We start from the raw sequence: 23404 nt of genomic DNA, 5'->3' as shown, positions 1-23404 counted from the left end.
CATGTTATGCTATCAGTGGGGCTGCATGCCAGATTCCTGTGGCACGGTGAAGCACTGCCAGGGACCTGGGCACATCATCAGTGTCATAGATGCAGTCCATCACTTGTGAGTGCTGAAGGCATTATTGGCACCAGGAGCACCGTTGTCACTGTGAGTACAGATGGAGATGGTCGGATGCCACAGGGTGTCACTGCAGAGCACCATGACACTGTTGGGTAGTATGGGCTTCCCCTTCCACCATTATGCAGTGGAAAAGGGTGGTGAGCCATTCATGACCCCCAATTCAAGGACTATAGTCAGCCTCTTGGAGCGATGTCAGTTTCCATAGGGGCAATGTACCCACCACCAGGGACGGCCATAGTCAGAGCCCAGTGGTACTGGGGAAACCTTCGTATGTACTGTACGTGCTGTCTCCATTGAGTTAGGGTGACAGTGGAGAGCAATCATGCACGGCTGGCTATGATGGGGGTTGTCTAATATCCAAGCACCTCAGGCACTGGCTGGCGGCGTTCTCTCTGACACTGACATGCACAGCCGTGCTAGAGATAGTGGGACCGCCATTATTGCAACCAAGATTGCCTTTCAACCCTTGATACTCTTAATGTCTATCCTGGGTGGTCAGACCTGTCTGGTACTTTGGCAGATAAGGTCTGCCTCAGACCTGGCTGCTATTGCTTCCGAGTGTTGCTTGGGTTTATCTGCCCATTGTGCCTATCAGCCAATCATTGGGAGTGCTTCTGCAAATACATTCTGTCCTTCAGATGCTAGTGGCCCGCAATTTCTTTCTGAGGGCTTTCTGGCCCCAGTTGGTTTTTCAGTTGTCTTGTGACGCAGGACGAAATTGTGTGGTCTTTGTCCGAGAATTAATCTCGTGGTTGATTCTCTAGGCCTTTTCCTGTACCCGGCAGGATCTAGACCTACTTTGTCAGGGGTTCCTTGTTCCTTTTACAGCTTAGGGTGCTATGGACACTAGTGAGGAGGGGTGCCATCACACACTTTGGATTACTTTTTGTCAGTGCAGCAGCTGCCAACCTCCATCAGATGGTGCTTCATTCCCTACTGTGCCATGGGAGTTTAACCACGAGCACGGCGATTGGGTACATATGTACGCTGCCATCTGCAGGACGGGGGTACCACCATATGAGTAACTGGTCATCGTGCTTTTAAAAGCGGAAGGCATTATTCTTCCAGTTGCCCTCTAGTGTAGGTGTGGTGTTTCCTTCATGGCACACACAATAGGTTGTGTGCTGCCGCCATAAGACTGACCCTAAGACTGTGTTCCTGGTTGAACCACTAGGGGTGTGGATACCAGGAGGGGTAGATTCAGGAGTCTTTCCCTCCTGCAGAAGAGGGATATGCTTTCAACCTCTCCCATGTTAGCTTATGTTGAATCTCCTTAGGGGGGATGCCTTTGGGGTTCTGCCCTTTGCAGGTCCTGTCGCCGAACTGGAGCCTCTATTTTTTTTGAATTGGTACACCTCCTTGCAGGTAATGATCGGATGAGCAGTCCATTGGACTGTTCTTGTTGGGTCATGGATTACTGTGGTGGCCTACCCTGATTGACTGGGTGGTCACCTGTGGCCGATTTGGTCAATTATGAACTTCAGCAATCAGTGACAGTAACTCACTGTCCCCTGGAGAAGTAGAAGATTTTTTTAGGATGAGGCATCCAGATTACCGTATTTTCCTATCCCTTAAGAAAGGGGAGATACAAACTGGGTTTCCAGAGCTGACACTTATGGGATCCCCCTTGGACGCCAGGTTGTCCACCCCTACAAGGGGTGACCCTTGTTCTCAGTTTCCTGAAAAAGGGATTTCATTACCTCTAACTTGGGGTTGCTGTCTTTCCTGCGGGATCTTGAGAGCAAGTCAAGCATCCGTGGCTTTTTCTTAGGGTCATCCTAAGGCACAGCAGGCCGTGTTTCGCGAGAGTTATTCCAGATTCAGTCTGACTCCCTGTTGGCCCTTCTGAGCAGCTCCCTGGCAAAGATTGAGTTTCTCCTGCATAGGAGTCACCCTTTGATACCTGCTGAGCAGAATGTGTAGTTTCGTGATGACCGCTCTTGCCAGTCATTCTTGCATGCGGGACCCTACCTCAGTGAGGGTTCTAGTCCATTTGCATTTCAGTTGGCAGGTATGTTTTTCAACCTCTCTCCATAATCATGAGTTAGGGGATGAGAAACCACAAGAGGTGCTACACTTTTGTTGTGGTGGTTTGCAAATTATACTCCCCCCCCCCCCCCCCCTTAGGGATAACCCTGTGTGCAGGCAAGGAGGTCATGGGTCATGCAACAGTTCCACTTACTGGACTACATGATTCCTTGGGGAAAGTATACTTTTGTGGCCTTGGGTATTGTTGGAAGGTCTGTTCCACAATCAAACTGACCCTGCCTTGGTACTTTTCTGGTTGCCAGGTTGGTAAAGAAATCCTGTTTCTACACAAGTGTTTGCACTTGCATCCCTGTTTTCTGACTTTTGTGGATAGTTCTATCATGCTGAGAGGTCTACCTTGGGGGGGGGGGGGGCCATCAGAGAATCAGCAGAGAGCATTAGTTGTTTAGTTGTGGTTGATAAATATAGCCTAGCGGCTTTTTCTTATTCTTGCAATCAGGTCTGCCTCCTTCACTCCTTCTGATTGGAATGTCTGGAGGGGTGGGAAATGCTAGAGAATTCATGGTATATACCTGCAGGGAATGGTACACCACCTGGCCAGTACTGCCTTTAGCTTTTCATACTTCACTGGGTTGACCAAAGTGCTTCCCTTCTCACCAGAACTATACTGTGGACAGGATGGATAGGCCTACCCTTGACAGGGTGGCATGTGGGTTAGCTTCAGACCTAGTTCAACTCCCTACTCAAAGGTTTTTGGGCTAGTGATCCCATTTCAGGGATTGCCTTTCAACCCTTGATACTCTTAATGTCTATCTTGGTTGGTCAGACCTGTCTGGTACTTTGGCAGATAAGGTTTGACTCAGACCTGGCTGCTCTTGCTGCTATTGCTTCCGAGTGTTGCTTGGGTTTATCTGCCCATTGTGCCTATCAGCCAATCATTGGGAGTGCTTCTGCAAATACATTCTGACCTTCAGATGCTAGTGGCCCGCAATTTCTTTCTGGAGGGCTTTCTGGCCCCAGTTGGTTTTTCAGTTGTCTTGTGACACAGAAGGGAATTGTGTGGTCTTTGTCCAAGAATTAATCTCGTGGTTGATTCTCTAGGCCAGTGTTTCCCAACCCTCTCCTGGAGGCACACCTAACCAGTCAGGTTTTCAGAATATCCATAATGAATATGCATGAGAGAGATTTGCATACATTGGAGACCCAGGGTATGCAAATCAATCTCATGCATATTTATTGCGGCAATCCTGAAAACCTGACCGGCTAGGTGTGCCTCCAGGAGAGGGTTGGGAAACACTGCTCTAGGCCTTTTCCTGTACCCAGGAGGATCTAGACCTACTTTGCTTGACAGGGTTCGCTGATCCAGAAAACTGACTATAATAGTCCCATGAGGCAATGTATGCTTCTCGCTGGAATTTGCATCATGCTCCTGCCTTAGGCGCCTCTGCTACACATCGGGGTATTTGTCTGCTGTTCTATGGTTTTCTTTTGTAGAACCCAACTCTTTCCCCGCTTAGACCCATTTTTGGGTCTGCTGCCTCATAGGCAAATGGGAAAGAGGTGGTGCTTTCAGCATTGTGGGGTTCCCCTCTTTATCCTACACAGGCAGCCTATAGCTTGGGAATCACCCATGTGTGAGGACTGCCATCCTGCTTGTCCTCTGAGAAAGTTCCTTACCTGTACTAGGTGTTCTCGGAGGATAGCAGGATGTCAGTTCTCACAAAACCCACCCGCCTCTTCTTGGAGTTAGTTCTCCATGTATTAGCAATATCATGGACTGAGGGACTCTGCCTAGGGGCAGGCTGATAACTACAGCTGCACATGCTCAGTAGGTCTTATTTGAAAGCTCTAGAATCTGAGGTAAAAGTTCCAGGCCAGGCTGGAGCCCCATGTGTGAGGACTGACATCTTTGGAGTACACCTGTTAAAGATGAGCAACTCTGCTTAATAGTAACAGAACAAACTGATGGAATATTTACTGAGGTAATAGAAACCAATTTCTAATTATGCTATAGATGCTATAAATGTTCATTTGCACGAACACTGTCACTGGCTGGCCCCGTGCTATGGAACACCATGCCACTCGAAATAAGGCTGCAGAGAAATTTGAAAATATTCAAAACTAATCTGAAAACCTGGCTATTTAAACAAGCCTTTTACAAAGATAAAGATAAGGAGAAAAAACGGTTGAATGATAAGGACGCACCAAACTAGAAGTTATTCTTTTAACCTACAAAATGCATTTTAATGTTAAAACCGCATAATATGTTCTGAACAAATAAGCTTAACTGACACACACAGTTTTTGACATTAAATTGTTACCGTTCTATGATGGCACATGGTTAATTTGTAATCTATACCACTCATATTTTTCGTTAACGTGCCTTTTTGTAAACCGTTGTGATGGTTATCTAACTCAACGATAGTATAGAAGAGTTTTAAAAAAAATAAAATATTCTAAATACAAATATTGATTGATTGCTTGGTGGTATTTGATACTTGATTTTGCAGATTTCACTCTTCTTGAATATAGTGTTTAACAAGCAGGGCTATTAGGGCAGGTGAGATGAGTGAACACACGGGGCACCAGTGCTCCTTGGCAGGGGGACAGGGTGACATTGCATTATGCTGCTGCTGCCACTGCAGTAGTAGAACAGGCTTAAGATCTTGTGTGCCCACTTCATTAGATAGGGATCCCGGCCGGCTGCATCATTTTGGGGGGGGCACACATGGGACCTTCAAACTTGTTCTAATTCACCTCCTTTGTCACCTTGTGGCTAATATATACACGTATTTTTCATGGAATCATGTAGAAATGTTAGGTTGTGAAGGGGGGGAGAAAACTATGGGCTGTGGGATTTTTAATTTCATGGAGTAAGCAAATAGGAAGACGTCCATTGTAACAGAATAGTATTATGATGTCTGAAGGCTTTACATAGAGTAGTTAGTATTTTGAGGTCCATATTCAGTCATATCCAGATAGCAAAATTAGCCGGATAAACGTATTCAGCTAACTTTGGAGGTATATTCAATTGTACAACCACACTATTGAATATTGCCAGCTATCTTAATGGTAACCTGCTAAATTTATCCGGCTAACTTTGGAACAGTTCTTTGGTCTGACCAGACTTAGTGGATAATTTATCCAACTAACTATGAATATTAGTTAGTCAGTTAACATAACTCCTCCCCGAAATGCTCCTAGAATGCTCCTAAGTTATCCAGCTAAAATATAGCTGGCAAAGTCCCCAGATATTTATTTAGCCAGATAACTTCTGAGTATGGACCTCTGCATAGTAAATACTCATCAAGCTCTTCATCCTAATATGTGAAGTGCAGTGCATAATTGAGTCTTTCAATTACAGATGTAAATGTTTGAGAATTCAATATAACATACAATGCCACAACAAGATGACAATCTACTAACGTGACAATAATGGTCACCTTGGTCAATCAATAATTGTCACGTATCCAAATCAACTTGCTTCAATCAAATAAAACTATAATTAGCTCTACACGATGTATTCAACAATACTTTTGAAAAATGTATTTTATTTGAAAAAAATTGTTAAATTGTTGATGAGAAAAACATTTTTTGGAAAAGGTTGTGGTTTCATATTCCATATGTTCATAAATTGGTGGTAATCCATTACCTTATGTTTTTCTAATCATTAACTGAGTAACCACCTTCCAACTAATAAACTTTTATTGAAATAATGAAAATTGCTCTGTTTTATTAAAAAAATAATAATTTTAAAACAGGGCAAAAGCCTCTTCAACTCTTACAATATTTCCCCAACACTCTCCATCAAACCATAGCTGAAGTGTTTCAAAAGTTATTAATTGTGATTTTTTTGCTCAATGTAAAAAAAAAAAAAAAAAAGACTTCACATTGTTCCACCTGATGTCTTTAATTCCAAAAGAGAATAGATATATTTACGTAATCTCAATGTGGTCGCTTTTCAGACAGTCCTCATCAGGGGTTGTTCGTAAAGATCACCAAGAAGCTTGACCGCATGTACACTCCTTCATGGTCGAACACCAACTGACCTTCCGTCATGTAGAGCTAATTATAGTTTTATTTGATTGAAGCAAGTTGATTTGGACACATGTCAATTATTGATTGACCAAGGTGACCATTATTAATTGTCAATGTTTGAGAATTGCCAGTATTGTAAAGCAGAAGGCAAGGAGTTATATGGGAAAGGAGACCATTTACAATTACTACAAACAAATTCCATATTTTCTGCAAAATGCCTTTTATTAAGGATACAATGGTTTGCTGGCCTGCTGTGAAAAACTCTGGCAGTTTAGGTTAGTTCAAGCATTTTTCAGTTTTACTTGTTTAGTATATGATGTGGAGTCTGGGAATCAAAAATGTCATATAATGCAACTGATATATATATGTGGCTTTGTTTTGCATTGTTATGTTTTCTTATCGTATTGCTTTTAAATGTAACTCTCTGAAATATTCATGATCAGCGGGCCTGTGAGAGCATACACCATTTAACAGGCCCCCATGCTCATTTTCTTCTTTGTTGCTTCTGCCACAATCTGAAAGAGGCCTATTGGACAGAAACCTAGGACAGCACAAAAGGCAAATGAGCAGACATCTGTTTCTATTACTGTAAAGACGTGAATATATTCCGTTTGTGACAAGGACAATTTATAAAACTGTTGTCAAAGCAGTGAATAGTTTCTGATTTAATAAATGTATTGCATGCAATTAAATCATCTTAATTGGATTTTCTTTTAGATCTCGTTCCACACTTGGACACTCAAGATCTCATTGGAGCCAGAGCTCAAATTCACAGTTTACGCGATCACAAGAGCAGCGGAGCCGAAGTACTAGGATCTCCACAGTCATACAGCCACTGAGACAGAATGCAGCAGAAGTTGTAGACCTTACTGTGGATGAAGATGGTAAGCTTGCTACTATGATTTGGGCTGTTTCTAGTATTACATGTTACCTTATCCAAATTGGAAGCAAGCATATGAGAACAAAAGCATTTCTCACAGAGAAATTCCAAGGCAAACAAGTCCAAATAACAAAATATAACATACCTAACTAAATAAAAAGCTGCAAATTTGTATAGAGAATACTACATAAGAGAAAAAGTTATTAGCAGCTATGGTAGACAGAGAAGAAAACTAGAACCTTCAGATTAGAGAGGAAAAGCAAGTTCTCCTGTAATGTACACCAGTTTTTTCCTTTCTAGTACTGATCAGAGTGGTCATTGAAAAAGGCACATTCCACAGTTCTACTAGTTATTCTGAATACAAAGATGACAAAGAACTACTCTTCCTGATGCAAAATTTAAAGAATCCAAAACACAGCTACAGCTAAACAAGTTTATTTTAGTAGTAATTCTATATCCTTTGCTAATATTGAGAAAACAGAAAGCCACCACATATACCAGAGAGCAGGTCCTCTCCTATGGAACAGCTTACTAAAGGAAGTTAGATGCCTCCAGGAAAGAACATTCTTTAAAAAAGCACTAAAAACTTTCCTCTTCAGAAAAGTATTCCCAAGCCTAAATGATAATGGATAGCCCCCGGCGTCTCACTACTTCAGCGAATCCTCAATATCCTACTTTAGGCCCCCAATTAGTTCTTCTGTTTTGCTGAAATTAACACCTATGTTTTTAAAATGTTGTCATTTGATAGGCTGTGTTCTCTTATTCAAGAATTTGTAATGTGCTATATGAGCTTGTTCTTCCCATCTATGTATGTTCATAATGTACCCCGCCCTGAACCTAGAAAGGGTGGGTAATAAATGCTTTTTAATTAAATATTTTTTGGATTTGGGTAATCTGAGTTCTAGTAGTAGGATGATAACTGTTCTAGATTGCTTAGAGTTTCTTGGCTAAAGGGGTTTAAAAAAAATGTGAAGTATATCCTTTTTCATGTGGACCAAGTGAACACAGACACTGCCATAGTGTTTCATCTTTTTGCATAGCTTTCCCAAACTATGACTCATCATTTCTCACAGGACAAGCAGGAGGTTAGTCCTCACATATGGGTGACATCATCAGGATGGCGACCAATCACGGAACACTTTTGTCAAAGTTTCTAGAACTTTGACTGGCACCACTGAGCATGCCCAGCATGGCACCAACCCTGCATCCAGCAGGGGTCTCCCTTCAATCTTTTTTTCCGCGCAGCTTTTGCCACACGGAGTGAGGAGCTCTTCCACAGTTTCCTGATAGGAAAATTTTCTTCAGGAAATAGTCTTGAGTTTTCAAAAAAATATTCACCCTGGCTGGGGTCCCCCTTGTGTACCGTCAATACCCGTGTTCGTTCGGTAAGTTTACTAACTTTTTGGTCGGTTACCGACGGTTCCAAGTTTTAAGCCTGGAGGTCACAGACCGCGCTGCGGCCTAAATTTTCGATGACAACGATGGCAACAGGTTTTCGTAGGTGCCCGGACTGTCCTAGGACTATGTCCATTACCGACCCTCACCAGGTTTGTGTGTTGTGCTTGGGCCCTACCCATGATGTAGATACATGTACCAACTGTGCCCAAATGACCCCTAAGGGACGTCAGGCTCATTTGGAAAAGATGGCTTTACTGTTTCATTCCAAACAGCTTACTTCAGCTAAAGCTTCGAAGTCATCGACACAGTCGCCAGTCAAGTCCCGTCACCGGTCAGATACCGATGACTCTCAATCAACATTGAAGACTTCGGCTTCTACTTCTTCAGCACCGGACATCAGTAAAGGCGACCATCGGGAAAAGCATCGGCATCGACAAACCTTTGCCGTCTGATCCAGGTGCATCGGTGGCCTCGACTTTTAAGTCCATCGAGCCACTGAGGAAGAAGGCCTGTGTCGAGGAGCCCCAAATCTCCTCCATGCCGGGTACTCTGAGGCGATTCCCGCCTTCGGTATGAGTAGCGGCCAAGACTCCACAGATACCAGTGGTTATTCCGGCAGCACCCATCCCGCCTCCCACTCCGGACCTGTCCTTAACAGCGCTAGCGTTGCGTGAGGAATTGAACCAGATGGTTCAAGAGGCGGTGGTGCAGGTTTTCCATGGACATCCAATTCCATCGGCACCGATATAGACTCCGATTCCGACACCGGACCCGATGCCACCAATGCTTGCACCGCTGCTTGACAGGGTCAATGTCCTCATCGGTGCTCTGCCTTCGGTACCGAGGAAAATGCAGATACCGCCTGGTCCATTGACACCATCCATCTCTCTTCTGAAGAAGGAATCACCGATGCCAGGCCCTTCTGGAGTGTTGCCACCGAGGCGTCTACAGAGGCCACTGAGCCTGTTGGCACCACTTTTGCCATCGAAGCTGCATCGTCCTTTCCCGATGCCAACACCAATGCTGCCGGTGCTGTCACCGATACCTTCAGTGCCCAATTTCCACTGGCTGGAGGAGGTCCCTTTTTACCCTCTGGAGAACCATTGGGTGCTGGGTCTGATGACTTCAGATTCCTTCCCCTCCTGAAGAGAGAAGGAAGTCTCCACCAGAGAACTACTCTGGTGGAGCATATAGAAACACATCAAACCAAAGATAAGGACTCTGGTCTATCAATTTTTTCCAATATTATTGTGGAACCAAGCACAATTTTTAACTATGTTTGTAGGACCTCTGTTCTACGTGAGTCTGTAACAAGTACAGCCCATAGGTAGTTTACAGGTCCAAAATTACTTTTTTATTTCAAGAACACTCTTTGGAGTTTTTAGAAACATCCACTTTTTTCATTTTTTTCATTTTTTTGAACTTTTCATAAAACTATTAAATATAACAGAGGCAACAGCTCTCGTGTCGAAAGATTGCTCATTCACACCGCACCATTCATTAGGGCATAGTACTTATCTGGAGTGAATTTCTCTGATACTCATCGCGTCTTTAAAATCGTCCCGACACAATCGTGTTTCGGACCATCCCTAGGTCCTGCTTCAGGGGTAGAATAGAAATCCAACGTTAAGAAGTCCAACTCCAACGGGTCTCTATTCTCGCGGTTCCATTTTCAATCGAAATTCCTTTCTTCACCCGTCGATCTATTTTTCTTGATTGACTGCCATTTTAATTATTTATTATGTGATGTGTCTGCTTTTTTTGAAATATTTTATTGGTGTTTGGAGAATTTTTAATAGTTTTTGAGTTTTTAATTGTTGGATGTTATTCTGTTCATAGCTGTTTTGAAACATTTATTCTGCTTATTAGTATAGTTTTACAATTATTTCTGTGTGGGGATCTATAGCTGCTTGCTAGCTCTGTTTTCCTAATAACCTAATAAGAGGTGTATTGGTTTTTAGGGCCTGATTTAATATTTATAGTGTTGCCATTTCATAGATAGGGTTGCTCCTGTTTGAGTGTATTCCATAATACAGGTGTAACTGTGTGCGGATTAGTTTATGTGCATTACCTGGGAGTATGTTAGGTCGGTTCTGTGTCTGTTACCGAGATGAGATATTTTACTAGCATGTAAGAGCTTTATCAGTCTTATTTGTTGTGTTTTCTCAAGAGGACATGCATTGGTGGTAAGCTGCTGTCTTTTCATAAGTAGAGCTATTGAGCCTGGAAGTAGAAGGAGTTTGAGTTGCTGTTACTGAGATGACACCAGAACCAGAATATCTTTTTTGTAGGGTGAATTGTATGGGGAATGTCATAATTCTGCTTTACATCCATTATTGTGGGTCAGGGGGGTTCCCGTGGATGCAAACTGTACTTTTACATCTAGCCCCGTGACTATCATGGGTCAGTGTGTCACGCATGTGAGAACCATCTGTCAGGTGTGTCCCGACAGAAAAAAGGTTGAGAACCACTGCACTAGAGAGCAAATATCCACCTCAGCCACTGCCACATCTACCAGTGGGTGGCCGCCTCGGCCACTTCATCAGCATGTGGCACACTCTCACCACAGATCAGTGAGTCCTTTCGTTAATAACTCAAGGTTACCATCTCAACTTTCTTTCAATTCCATCAGACTCTCCACCTAATCAGACGTGGAGTTCCACCAATCACTCTTCCCTTCTAGAAGAAGAAGTAACTTCCCTTCTACAAGCCAATGCCATAGAGCAAGTTCCCCCTCTTCAAAGAGGAAAGGGTTTCTACTCCCGATACTTCATAATTCCAAAAATGTTGGGAGGTATTTGGCCGATATTAGATCTTCGTGCCCTAAACAAACAACTTCGAAAGGAGAAGTTCAGAATGGTAACCTTGGACTCTCTACTTGCTCTGATCCAACAAGGAGATTGGCTTTGCTCTCTAGATCTAAAAGATGCGTACATGCACATAGCAATTACCCTGTCTCACAGGAAATACCTCCGATTCCTCGTCTGAAACAAGCACTTCCAGTACAGAGTGTTTCCGTTCAGCCTGGCATCGGCCCCTCTGGTCTTCGCGAAATGCCTGGCAGTAGTAGCCGCATACTTAAGACGACTGGGCACTCACGTCTATCCTTATCTAGACCAGTGGTTCTCAACCTTTTTTCTGTCGGGACACACCTGACAGAGGTTCTCACATGCATGACACACTGACCCATGATCGTCACGGGGCTAGATGGAAAAGTACAGTTTCCACCCACGGGAATCCCCCTGTCCCACAGAATTACGACATTCCCCATACAACTCACCCTACAAAAAAGATGTTCTGGGGTCATTTCAGTTCCAGGTTCAATAGCCCTACTTATGAAAAGACAGCAGTTTACCACCAATGTATGTCCTCTTGAGAAAATACAACAAATAAGACTGATATAAACGCTTATATGCTAGTAAAATACCTCATCTCGGTAACAGACACAGAACCGACCTAACATACTCCCAGGATCTGTAGTAATGCACATAAACTAATCCGCACACAGTTACACCTGTATTATGGAATATATTCAAACAGGAGCAACCCTATCTATGAAAAGGCAACACTACAAATATTAAATCAGACCCTAAAAACCAATACACCTCCTATTAGGAAAACAGAACAAGCCAAGCTGCTATAGATCCCCACACAGAAATAATTGTAAAACTATACTAATAAGCAGAATAAATGTTTCAAAACAGCTATGAACAGAATAACATCCAACAATTAAAAACTCATAAAAACTATTAAAAATTCTCCAAACACCAATAAAATATTTAAAAAAAGCAGACACATCACATAATATTAAATAATTAAAATGGCAGTCAATCAAGAAAAATAAACTTAAAAAGCCACCTTTACTTACCCCCTCCAGCAGCTCTCCTACTCCTCTTCCATGCAGGCAGTAGCACACACCAGAAGCAGCAGTAGTGGCTAAGCTCTATACTCAGGGTCCTCTTCCTTAGGGCCCATGTCTCTCACACACACACACCATACCAGTCATGCCCCCATGACCAGTTTCTGTCTCTCACACACCAACCATTTCCCAAACAGTCTTTGACACACACACCAGTCACCTTCCTGAATAGTTTCTCTCATGCCATACACACATACAGGCTTTCCACTCCCATATTCTACTTACATATACGGGCTTCTCACTCTCATAATCACTTTCTCTGTCTCTCTCCCACACACACACACCAGTCTCTCACTCCCATGCTTGTTCTCTCTACATGCACAGGCTTCTCATTCCCATAATCACTTTCTTTCTCTCTCTCACACAGACACACACACCAGTCACCTGATCTCTCTCATGCATACACACACACACAGGCTTCCCACTCCCTTGTTCTCTTTCAGATATACAGGCTTCTTTCTTTCTCACACACACATACAGACACCAGTCACCTGATCTCTCTCATGCATGCATACACACACACACACACACACACACTTCCCACTCCCATGTTCTCTTTCAGATATGCAGGCTTCTCACTCCCATGCTGTGTCTCACACACACCCAGGTTTCTCACTCCCATGCTCACTCTCTTCACATGCACAGGCTTCTCATTCCCATAATCACTTTCTTTCTCTCTCTCACACACACACACACACCAGTTACCTGATCTCTCTCATGCATATACACACACACACATAGGCTTCCCACTGCCATGTTCTCTTTCAGACATGCAGGCTTCTCACTTCCATGCTTGTTCTCTCTACATGCACAGGCTTCTCAGTCCTATAATCACTCTCTCTGTTACACACACACACCAGTCTCTCTCTCATTTCCATACTCACTCTCCATGTGCACAGGCTTCTCATTCCCTGAATCACATTCTCTCTCTCACATTCACATACACACCAGTCACACCGTCACCTTACCAACCAGTCTCTCTCATATACATGCACACACACAGGCTTCCCACTCCCATGCTCTCTCACATAATCAGGCTTCTTACTCCCATGCTTTCTCACATACCCAGATTTCTCACTTCCATGCTTTTTCTCTCTCTCACACTCACATACACATCAGTCATCTCTCTGCGCAGTCACTTTCATTGTCTCTCACATATACACGCACATCAGCTCTCTGACCAGTTTCTCTCAATCACACACATGCTCTCAATCAAATACATTCTCTCACTTACACACAGGCTGGCTGGCTGCTTCTCTCTCTTTCTCCCCCACCCCCCCCGAGCACAAATGTTACTGCAGCAGCCTCCTCCTGCAGCCCCCGCAGGCCAAGAAAGAAGAATCCCATCGGCTGCGGGAGGCTCATGCTGCTGGCTTCTTTCCCAATTACCGTCTACTTTGATTGCTCGGGGGCCGATGCTGCCGCTGCTACTTTTCCACGCGGCATGGCCTTTCTCCTTCCCGCGCACCGCGTATCACTTCCTGTTCTGGGTCACGGGGGAGGGGGGGGGGAGGCAGGCGCGGTAAGAAAAGGCCAGCCGCGGGTGCCAGAGCTCCTTCTAGCGCCGCTGCCGTTCCCGCTGGGCTTGAACCTGCTGATTAGTCCAGCAGCAACGCCAGCAGGGAAAGAAGAGCAGCGGGAGAGACCGGGAGCACGCGACACACCTGCCGGTTGCTTCGCGACACCACCGGTGAGAAGCGCTGATCTAGACAACTGGTTACCGAGAGCTCAGTCGGTGGAGGTGGTTCTTCAATCCCTCCACCTCACCTTGCGTCTACTACTGTCCTTGGGATTTCTGGTAAATTCTCAAAAGTCCAATCTGTCTCCGTCTCAATCCCTCTCCTTCATTGGAGCGGATCATGACACTATTCAAGCAAAGGCTTTTCTTCCCAGGGACCGAGCTCATACGCTTGCAATTCTTGTCTGCACTATATAGTCTCACCGAACCACGACTACTTGTGTTCTCGTTGTTAGGCCACATGGCTCAACTTGCCATGCGAGTAATGCAGTGGACGTTGAAATCCCAGTGGTCTCAGGCACACCATCCAATGCCCATCATTGTCCATGTCACACCATCCAATGCCCACCATTGTCCATGTCACCAGGCAGCTTAGTTTCTCCCTGGCCTGGTGGATCCAAGAGTCCAATCTGCTTGTAGGACTACCTTTCCAAGCTCCAGAATCTCAAATAATTCTGACTAAACGCATCCACTCTAGGTTGGGGAGCACATGTCAACAACCTGCAGACTCAGGGAACCTGGTCTGTGGCAGAAGCACAACATCAGATAAATTTTTTGGAGCTTAGGGCGATCAGAGATGCCCTTCTAGCCTTCAAAGATTGCTTATCAAACAAAGCAATCCTAATCCAGACGGACAATCAGGTAGCGATGTGGTATATCAACAAGCAGGGTGGAACCGGCTCCTACCTACTGTGTCAGGAAGTAGCACAAATCTGGGCTCTAGCTCTATATCATTCCATGCTACTGAGAGCAACTTACCTGGCGGGTGTGGACAATGTACTAGTGGACAAACTCAGTCGCAAATTTCAGCCCCACGAGTGGTCTCTGGACCCTGTGGTGGCGGAACGCATATTCCGGAAGTGGGGATATCCAACGATAGATCTCTTTGCATCCCACAATCACAAAGTGGACAACTTCTGCTCCCTATGTCGCAATCCCATGATTCCATCGAGGGATGCTTTTGCCCTCTATTGGGCAACAGGCCTCCTGTATGCCTATCCCCTGCTTCCACTCATAAGCAAGACTTTCGTGAAGCTGCATCAGGACAAGGGTCTCATGATTCTCATAGCCCCATACTGGCTGCGACAGGTGTGGTTTCCTATCATTCGCGACCTCTCAGTCCGCCCGCAAATTCCCCTAGGTGCAGATCCGTCTCTGATTTCTCACAACGCCGGGCACCTGCGACATACGAACCTCCAGGCTCTAGTTCTAACAGCTTGGATGTTGAAAGGCTAATTTTGCGACCTCTCAACCTGTCTGACTTTGTATCCCAGGTCCTAGTAGCTTCACAAAAGCCTTCTACTTCCTAGTAGAAGGCTTTTGATTGTCTATCATTGGATATCCCCACTTCCGGAATATGCGTTCCGCCACCACATCGCTACCTGATTGTCCGTCTGGATCTTATCATTCTAAATGGAAACTGTTTTCCTTGTGGTGCGCTTCAAAGGACTTAGATATAGAGCTAGAGCCCAGATTTGTGCTACTTCCTGACACAGTAGGTAGGAGCCGGTTCCACCCTGCTTGTTGATATACCACATCGCTACCTGATTGTCCGTCTGGATCTTATCATTCTAAATGGAAACTGTTTTCCTTGTGGTGCGCTTCAAAGGACTTAGATCCCTTTACTTGCCCCACAACGAAGTTTCTAGACTACCTCTGGCACCTCTCGGAGTCGGGTCTACAAGCTTCCTCCATTAGAGTATATGTCGGTGCGCTGGCCACCTTTCATAAGGGTATAAGGGATGTGTCTATTTCAACACAACCCTTACTAGTGCGCTTTATGAAGGGCTTGCTTCACCTCAAGTCCCCTCTTCGTCCCCTGGCCCCTGCTTGGGACCTTAATGTGGTCTTAGCGCGACTCATGAAATCTCCGTTTGAGCCGCTGCACTCCTGCGAGTTACAGCATCTCATTTGGAAGGTGCTCTTCCTCCTTGCTTTGACATCCACTCGCAGAATCAGTGAGCTACAGGCGTTAGTTACTTACCCCCCCTTACACAAAATTTCTTCATGATCGGAAAGTCCTTCGCACTCATCCAAAATTTTTAGGAAAGTAGTCTCTGAATTCCATTTAAATCAATCCATGGTTTTTACCTACTTTCTTTCCAAAACCCCACTCACATCCAGGTGAGCGGGCTCTGCATTCCTTGGACTGCAAGCGTGCACTAGCCTTTTATTTAGAACGCACTGCAGGCCATAGGAAGTCCACCCAGCTATTTATCGCCTTTGATAAAATTAAACTGGGAATCCCAGTGGGCAAGCAGACCCTGTCCTCCTGTATTTCCTTCTGCTACCAGCAAGCAGGCCTTCCGCAACGTCTGTGGCACACCTTCGTTCTGTACCTCTTGCTGACATCTGCAGGGCTGCTACATGGTGTTCCCTCCATACCTTCGCAGCTCATTATTGTCTGTACAAGGCTGGAACACAAGATTCTGTCTTTGGCCAGTCTGTTCTACGCAGTTTATTCTCAGCTTAATACCCAACTTCCTTCCAACGGCCCGCTGGGAATTTCAGGCTGCCTCTTATCCAAAATCACCCCTGTTGTTGTGCCTGTTGCACGTCTTTGGGTGCTTTTGGTACATTGCTCAGGCAGCCTCAGCTCACTATTCACCCATGTGTGAGGACTACCATATCCTGCTTGTCCTGTGAGAAAGCAGAGTTGCTTACCTGTAACAGGTGTTCTCACAGGACAGCAGGATGTTAGCCCTCACGAAACCCACCCGCCACCCCGTGGAGCTGTGTACACTTGCAATTTGTTGTTTTATTTTTCGCACATACTTTTTATTATACACGAGACTGGATGCAGGGTTGGTGCCATGCTGGGCATGCTCAGTGGTGCCTGTCAAAGTTCTCGAAACTTTGACAGAAGTGTTCCGTGATTGGGCTCCATCCTGATATCACCCATATGGGAGGACTAACATCCTGCTGTCCTGTGAGAACACCTGTTACAGGTAAGCAACTCTGTTTTTTCTTTGCCATAAAAATCTATAGAAAAACAATGCAGTAACCTATCATGCTTATTTTTAAATTACTGAAAAGGGAAACTCCAGTGGAAGGTAACACAAATTTGTAGACTTTCAAGACTAGAAAGTTCCTTCCTCAAGTCATGTATACCCACAGAGTACTAAAATTTCAGTGGAAAAATCCTGGATACCTAAAATTTGGTATCTGGTGTCTGCCAGTGGCATGAGAATTGCTGCTAGTGTCTGGCATTAGGTCATGCAGAAGAAGAGACGGAAGAAGGAAAGCCGGGGAAAGAAACTTGGAGAATGGTTGGGGGGTGGTGGTGAGAGAAACAGAGGAAAAGGGAGATACACGCTGAGGAAGGAGGCAAAAAGCTAGGATTTTATTTATTTATTTATTTATTTATTTATTTATTGAGTTTTATATACCGTCATTCGGTTTCGCCATCATAATGGTTTACAAAAAATACAAGGGTTTACAAAATTAAGAAGGTTTAACAAGGTTTCCAAAAAGGTTCAGATTATTAACATAGAGCCATCATATACAAAATTATTTGTTGCTCAGTTTTACTCGTTTCAGTTCTTTGTTATAATATAAACTTGTATTGTGTTCCCAGTTTTCTTAGGGTTAAACCGGAGGGGGTTGGCATTGTTTTATTCATTGGGTGAGTTGGTATGCTTTGGTGAACATCCATGTTTTTAGATCTTTTTTGAAAGTTTTTAGGTTTTCTTGTGTTCTGAGTTCGATTGGGAGGGAGTTTCAGGCTTCCAAGAGAGATTGCTCTCTTTTGCGTTGAGGTGAGTTGTTTGGAGCGGGTAGGTAGCGTCTTTAAAAGTCATTTATTTACTGATCTGAGGTTTGTTTGGAGTGTGCAATTTTATGGAAGAACTTAGCCAGTTTGTTTGTTTTTCATATATAATTTTATGTAGTATGGATCGTATTTTGTATTCTATCCTGAATTTTATTGGTAGCCAGTGCAGTGATATAAGTGTTGGAGTGATATGGTCATGTTTTTTAGATCCAGTGAGGATACTTGCGGCTGCGTTTTTTGGATTTGGAGTGGACGGATGGTGTTTAGAGGTAAGTTGAAAAGGAGTGAGTTATAGTAGTCGAGGTTGGAGAAAATGAGTAATTGACGGACTGATCTGAAGTCGGTGGAAAGGAATGGTTTTAATTGACGAAGTGTTAGTAGTTTGATATCAGTCTTTGATTTTTGTTGTGATGTGGTTTTTGAAAGAAAGTTCCTTGTCAATTATTACTCCAAGATTGCGGGCATGATTGACCGGAGATATAACCGTTTTTTGGTTCATTAGGTTTAGTGGTGGAAGTTGAGGAGAGTTGTTATTTCTGTCTAATATGATTATTTCAGTCTTGTTGAAGTTAAGGATGAGTTTTAAATTGGTTAGTGTTTGCTTCATTCTGCTTAGGTAATTGGCTGTTAGTTTGTATGTTTCTTCTAGCGAGTTTTGTATTGGGATTAATATTTGAATGTCATCAGCATAGATGAAGTGGGTCAGATTCAGATTTGATAGGAAGTGGCATATTGGAAGCAGATAGATGTTGAAGTGTCGCTGATAGAGCGGATCCTTGGGGAACTCCAGTGTTTAGATTAATTTTCTTTGAGAGGGTATCATTGAGCAGCACTTGATAGGTTCTTTGTGAAAGGTATGAAGTGAACCATTTTAGGGATGTTTCCTTTGTCTCAATTTCAGATAGACGGTCAATCATGATAGAGTGGTTTACCGTGTCAAAGGCTGCTGATAGGTCGAGCATAGAAATGAAACATAGAAATGACGGCAGAAGAAGACCAATCGGCCCATCCAGTCTGCCCAGCAAGCTTCACACTTCTTTTCTTTTCATACTTATCTGTTTCTCTTGGCTCTTAGTAACCTTTGGTTCTATTTCCCTTTCACCCCCACCATTAATGTAGAGAGCAGTGATGGAGCTGCATCCAAGTGAAATATCAAGCATGATTAGTTAGGGGTAGTAACCGCCACAATAAGCAAGCTACACCCATGCTTATTTATTTAGCCAGACTATGTTATTCAGCCCTTATTGGTTGTTTTTCTTCTCCCCTGCTGTTGATGCAGAGAGCTATGCTGGATATGCGTGAAGTATCAGTTTTTCTTCTCCCCTGCCGTTGAAGCAGAGAGCTATGCTGGATATGCGTGAAGTATTAGTTTTTTCTTCTCCCCTGCCCTTGAAGCAGAGAGCTATGCTGGATATGCGTGAAGAATTAGTTTTTTCTTCTCCCCTGCCGTTGAAGCAGAGAGCTATGCTGGATATGCGTGAAGTATCAGTTTTTTCTTCTCCCCTGCCGTTGAAGCAGAGAGCTATGCTGGATATGCGTGAAGTATCAGTTTTTCTTCTCCCCTGCCGTTGAAGCAGAGAACTATGCTGGATATGCGTGAAGTATCCAAGCATGTGAGCTGCAAGGAAGATGGGGCAATGAAAAAGCACTATGGGCCAACTTAAAAAAAGATGGGGCATCCATTTTTATTGGAGTGGTTTATAGGCCTCCAAACCAAAAGGAAGAGCTGGACAGAGATCTGGTTGAAGACATCCACAGGATAGGAAAGAAGGGAGAAGTGGTGATCGTTGGAGACTTTAATATGCCAGATGTAGACTGGAGAATTCCATCTGTAGAAACTAATAATAGTAGAGAAATAGTAGATGCCCTGCAAGTAGCTTTGTTCAAACAAATGGTAATGGAACCCACGAGAGAAGGAGCTATACGCGACTTAGTGCTCACTAATGGAGATAATGTCTCAGACGTCCAGGTGGGTGCCCACCTCAGCACCAGTGATCATCAAACATTATGGTTTAATATCACAAAAAGGACATGGAAAAGAAGCACAAAAACCGGAGTTTTGCTGTTCAAAAACACAGACTTTGATGAAATGGGGAAATACCTGGAGGAAGAACTAAAAGGCTGGGAGAAAGAGAGAGAAGTGGATCAACAGTGGACCAATCTAAAAGGAGCAATTACCAAGGCAACTAATCTATACGTTAGGTTTCATTTTTCTTTTGCTTTTCTTTACTTTTCTATCTGGTTCTCAAAGGAGGTAGCTGACAAAATAAAGGCTAAAAGAACAGCATTCAAGAAATATATAAAAGATCCCAAAAGGAAGAGCACAAAGAAGAATATCTGGTAGAACTGAGGGAGACAAAGAAATTAATCAAGACGGCAAAAAGTCAAGCAGAAGACAGGATTGCCAAGGAGGTAAAGAGAGGTAACAAAACATTTTTCAGATACATCAGTGAAAAGAGAAAAGTTCAAAGTGATATTGCAAACTGGCTAAAAGACAGGAAACAGAGTAGGATTAAATGGGCAATTTTCTCAGTGGAAGGGAGTGGACAGTGGAGTGCCTCAGGGATCTGTATTGGGACCCTTACTTTTCAATATATTTATAAATGATCTGGAAAGAAATACGACAAGTGAGATAATCAAATTTGCAGATGACACAAAATTGTTCAGAGTAGTTAAATCACAAGCAGATTGTGATAAATTGCAGGAAGACCTTGTGAGACTGGAAAATTGGGCATCCAAATGGCAGATGAAATTTAATGTGGATAAGTGCAAGGTGATGCATATAGGGAAAAATAACCCATGCTATAATTACACAATGTTGGGTTCCATATTAGGTGCTACAACCCAAGAAAGAGATCTAGGTGTCATAAATCATCGGTACAGTGTGCTGCGGCAGTCAAAAAAGCAAACAATTTTGGAATTATTAGAAAGGGAATGGTGAATAAAACGGAAAATGTCATAATGCCTCTGTATCGCTCCATGGTGAGACCACACCTTGAATACTGTGTACAATTCTGGTCGCCGCATCTCCAAAAAGATATAATTGCGATGGAGAAGGTACAGAGAAGGGCTACCAAAATGATAAGGGGAATGGAACAACTCCCCTATGAGGAAAGACTAAAGAGGTTAGGACTTTTCAGCTTGGAGAAGAGACTACTGAGGGGGGATATGATAGAGGTGTTTAAAATCATGAGAGGTCTAGAACGGGTAGATGTGAATCGGTTATTTACTCTTTCGGATAGTAGAAAGACTAGGGGGCACTCTATGAAGTTAGCATGGGGCACATTTAAAACTAATCGGAGAAAGTTCTTTTTTACTCAGCGCACAATTAAACTCTGGAATTTGTTGCCAGAGGATGTGGTTAGTGCAGTTAGTATAGCTGTGTTTAAAAAAGGATTGGGTAAGTTCTTGGAGGAGAAGTGCATTACCTGCTATTAAGTTCACCTAGAGAATAGCCACTGCCATTAGCAATGGTAACATGGAATAGACTTTTTTTGGGTACTTGCCAGGTTCTTATGGCCTGGATTGGCCACTGTTGGAAACAGGATGCTGGGCTTGATGGACCCTTGGTCTGACCCAGTATGGCATTTTCTTATGTTCTTATGGTATAGTGAAATTGAAAGGTGGAAAGGATCAATGTGTGGAGAGAGACGAAGAAATGGCAGAAATATTAAATGAATACTTCAGCAGGACTAGAAGATAGCTGTGGCCATTTTCAAAACCTTTTGAGTACGAAGTCATTCATTGATAGTAGTAGAGGCTCCGTGTTCAGTTGTTTTCTGAAGCCAAATTGCGTGGATAGTAGTATGTTGTTTTCTTCCAGATGATCAGTGAGACATGTGTGGATGATTTTCTCAATGATTTTGGCAATGAATCGTAGGTTTGATATGGGTCGGTAGTTCAGTGTGTTTTCTGGACCGAGATTATTCTTTTTCATAATGGGTTTAATGATTGCAGATTTTAGGCATTCTGGGTAGTTTCCTTCCATGAGGAAGAGGTTTACGATGTCAGTTAGCATCTTAGTTATTGATGGTTCAAGATTTTTTTATCGTCATGATGGGTATGGCGTCAATAGGGTTCATTTTTTTAATGATCATTTGGATTTCCAGAGAAGATGCTGTTTCAAAGTTGGGCCAGCTTGTTTGAATGTTCTGTATTTTCTTATCTTGCGGGTCGTCTTTGAGGTTGTTATTTATGAGGATTTTGATTTTTTTCATTGAAGAAATCTGCAAAGTCGTTACTAGTGATCTTTGGTATTGATTGTGACTGATCATCATAGGATGATTTGGTTAGGCTTTTTACTATGTTGAAGAGCATCTTAGGATTATGTTGGTATTTGTTTTTGTTCGTGTAGAAGTCTTTTTTTTTTTTTTTTGTTTTGTGGATGAGTTTTTTGTATTCTGCTAGTTTTGTTCTGTATGCGTTGAGTAGTGTGGCTGTTTTGTTTCTCCATGATATCTCTTTTTTTCTGAGTTCCCTTTTGGCTGCTCTGATGTTGTCATTGTACCAAAGGTTATGATTTTTTGGTTCTTTTATTGGGTTTTGTTTTGTTTTTTATCATGGGGTTTATCTTGTCTGCTACAGTTTTAGTTATGGTGATCCAGGACGATGTTGCGTTTTCTGTGTTTGATAGGTCTGTTTGTTAGTTCTGTTTGTAGATTTGCTTGAAGAGTTTTGATATGGTATGAGAAGGATTTAGTTGTGTGTTTTATTCTAAATTTACAATTTGAATATGTTTGTGTGGATGATAGAGTGGTCTGACCATGGTATGTTCTTTATCTTAGTTTGGTGGTTAAGACCATATGTTACTGTTGATGAAGACTAGGTCTAGTGTGTGACCTGCTTTGTGCGTTAGGCCATTGATGATTTGAGTGAGTCCCAGTGATGAGAGCGCGTCAGTGATTGCGGCACAAGCGGGAGAGTGGGGAAGCAGTGTCTGTGTAAGTTGGAGTCACCTAGAATAATTATGGGTTTGTTGATTGATATTCTGGTCAAGAAGAATTCATTAATTGGTGAGCAGTTCCGATCCAGCGTGTTAGGGGGGGGCAGTATACCAGACAAATTTGTAGATTTGGTGAAATAAATAGTGCAATTTCTAGTGGGGAGCAATTGCTTGTTGAGAGTAGTTTCATCTGTAGGTTTGGTTTTTTTTTTTTTAATTATTAGCATAAGGCCTCCACCTTTCTTTTTAGGTCTGGGTATTGAAAACGTTCTGTAGGTAGAGTTATTGATTTGGTTGATTAGTACTGTATGTGTGTTTTGCCCATGTTTCTGTGATTGCTATGAAATCTGGCTTGTCATCTTGGAGAAGGTCATTGACAAAAGGATGAGAAGAAAAGAGGGAGGGAGAGAACTGGAGGGACCAAGGGAAGGCAAAAAGCAAAATAAGGTGAAATCAGAAAAAAAAAGAAAATTAGTGAAAATTAGTTACAAGAAAAAATATTTTCCTGTTTTCTAAAAATTGTCTAGCCCCCAAGTTTTCTAAAGATTTCTCCACCCTACTACATTGTATGCTCACACTAGAATTCATTGCCTAATACCTTATCA

The 23404-nt window shown here is 43.2% G+C and overlaps 1 protein-coding gene across 1 annotated transcript in view; it reads left to right on the top strand.

Annotated features, from left to right (window-relative positions):
* The window catches only part of RNF111 (ring finger protein 111), a 414145-nt gene that overhangs the window by 236397 nt on the left and 154344 nt on the right, over window positions 1-23404 (top strand). The window contains 1 exon segment of the mRNA XM_029575848.1: window positions 6868-7034. Coding sequence (XP_029431708.1) covers window positions 6868-7034 — 167 coding nt within the window.

This window comes from Rhinatrema bivittatum, chromosome 13 (assembly GCF_901001135.1).
Source record: "Rhinatrema bivittatum chromosome 13, aRhiBiv1.1, whole genome shotgun sequence".
Lineage (NCBI taxonomy): Eukaryota > Metazoa > Chordata > Amphibia > Gymnophiona > Rhinatrematidae > Rhinatrema > Rhinatrema bivittatum.
This window is presented reverse-complemented; position numbering and strand designations above follow the sequence as displayed.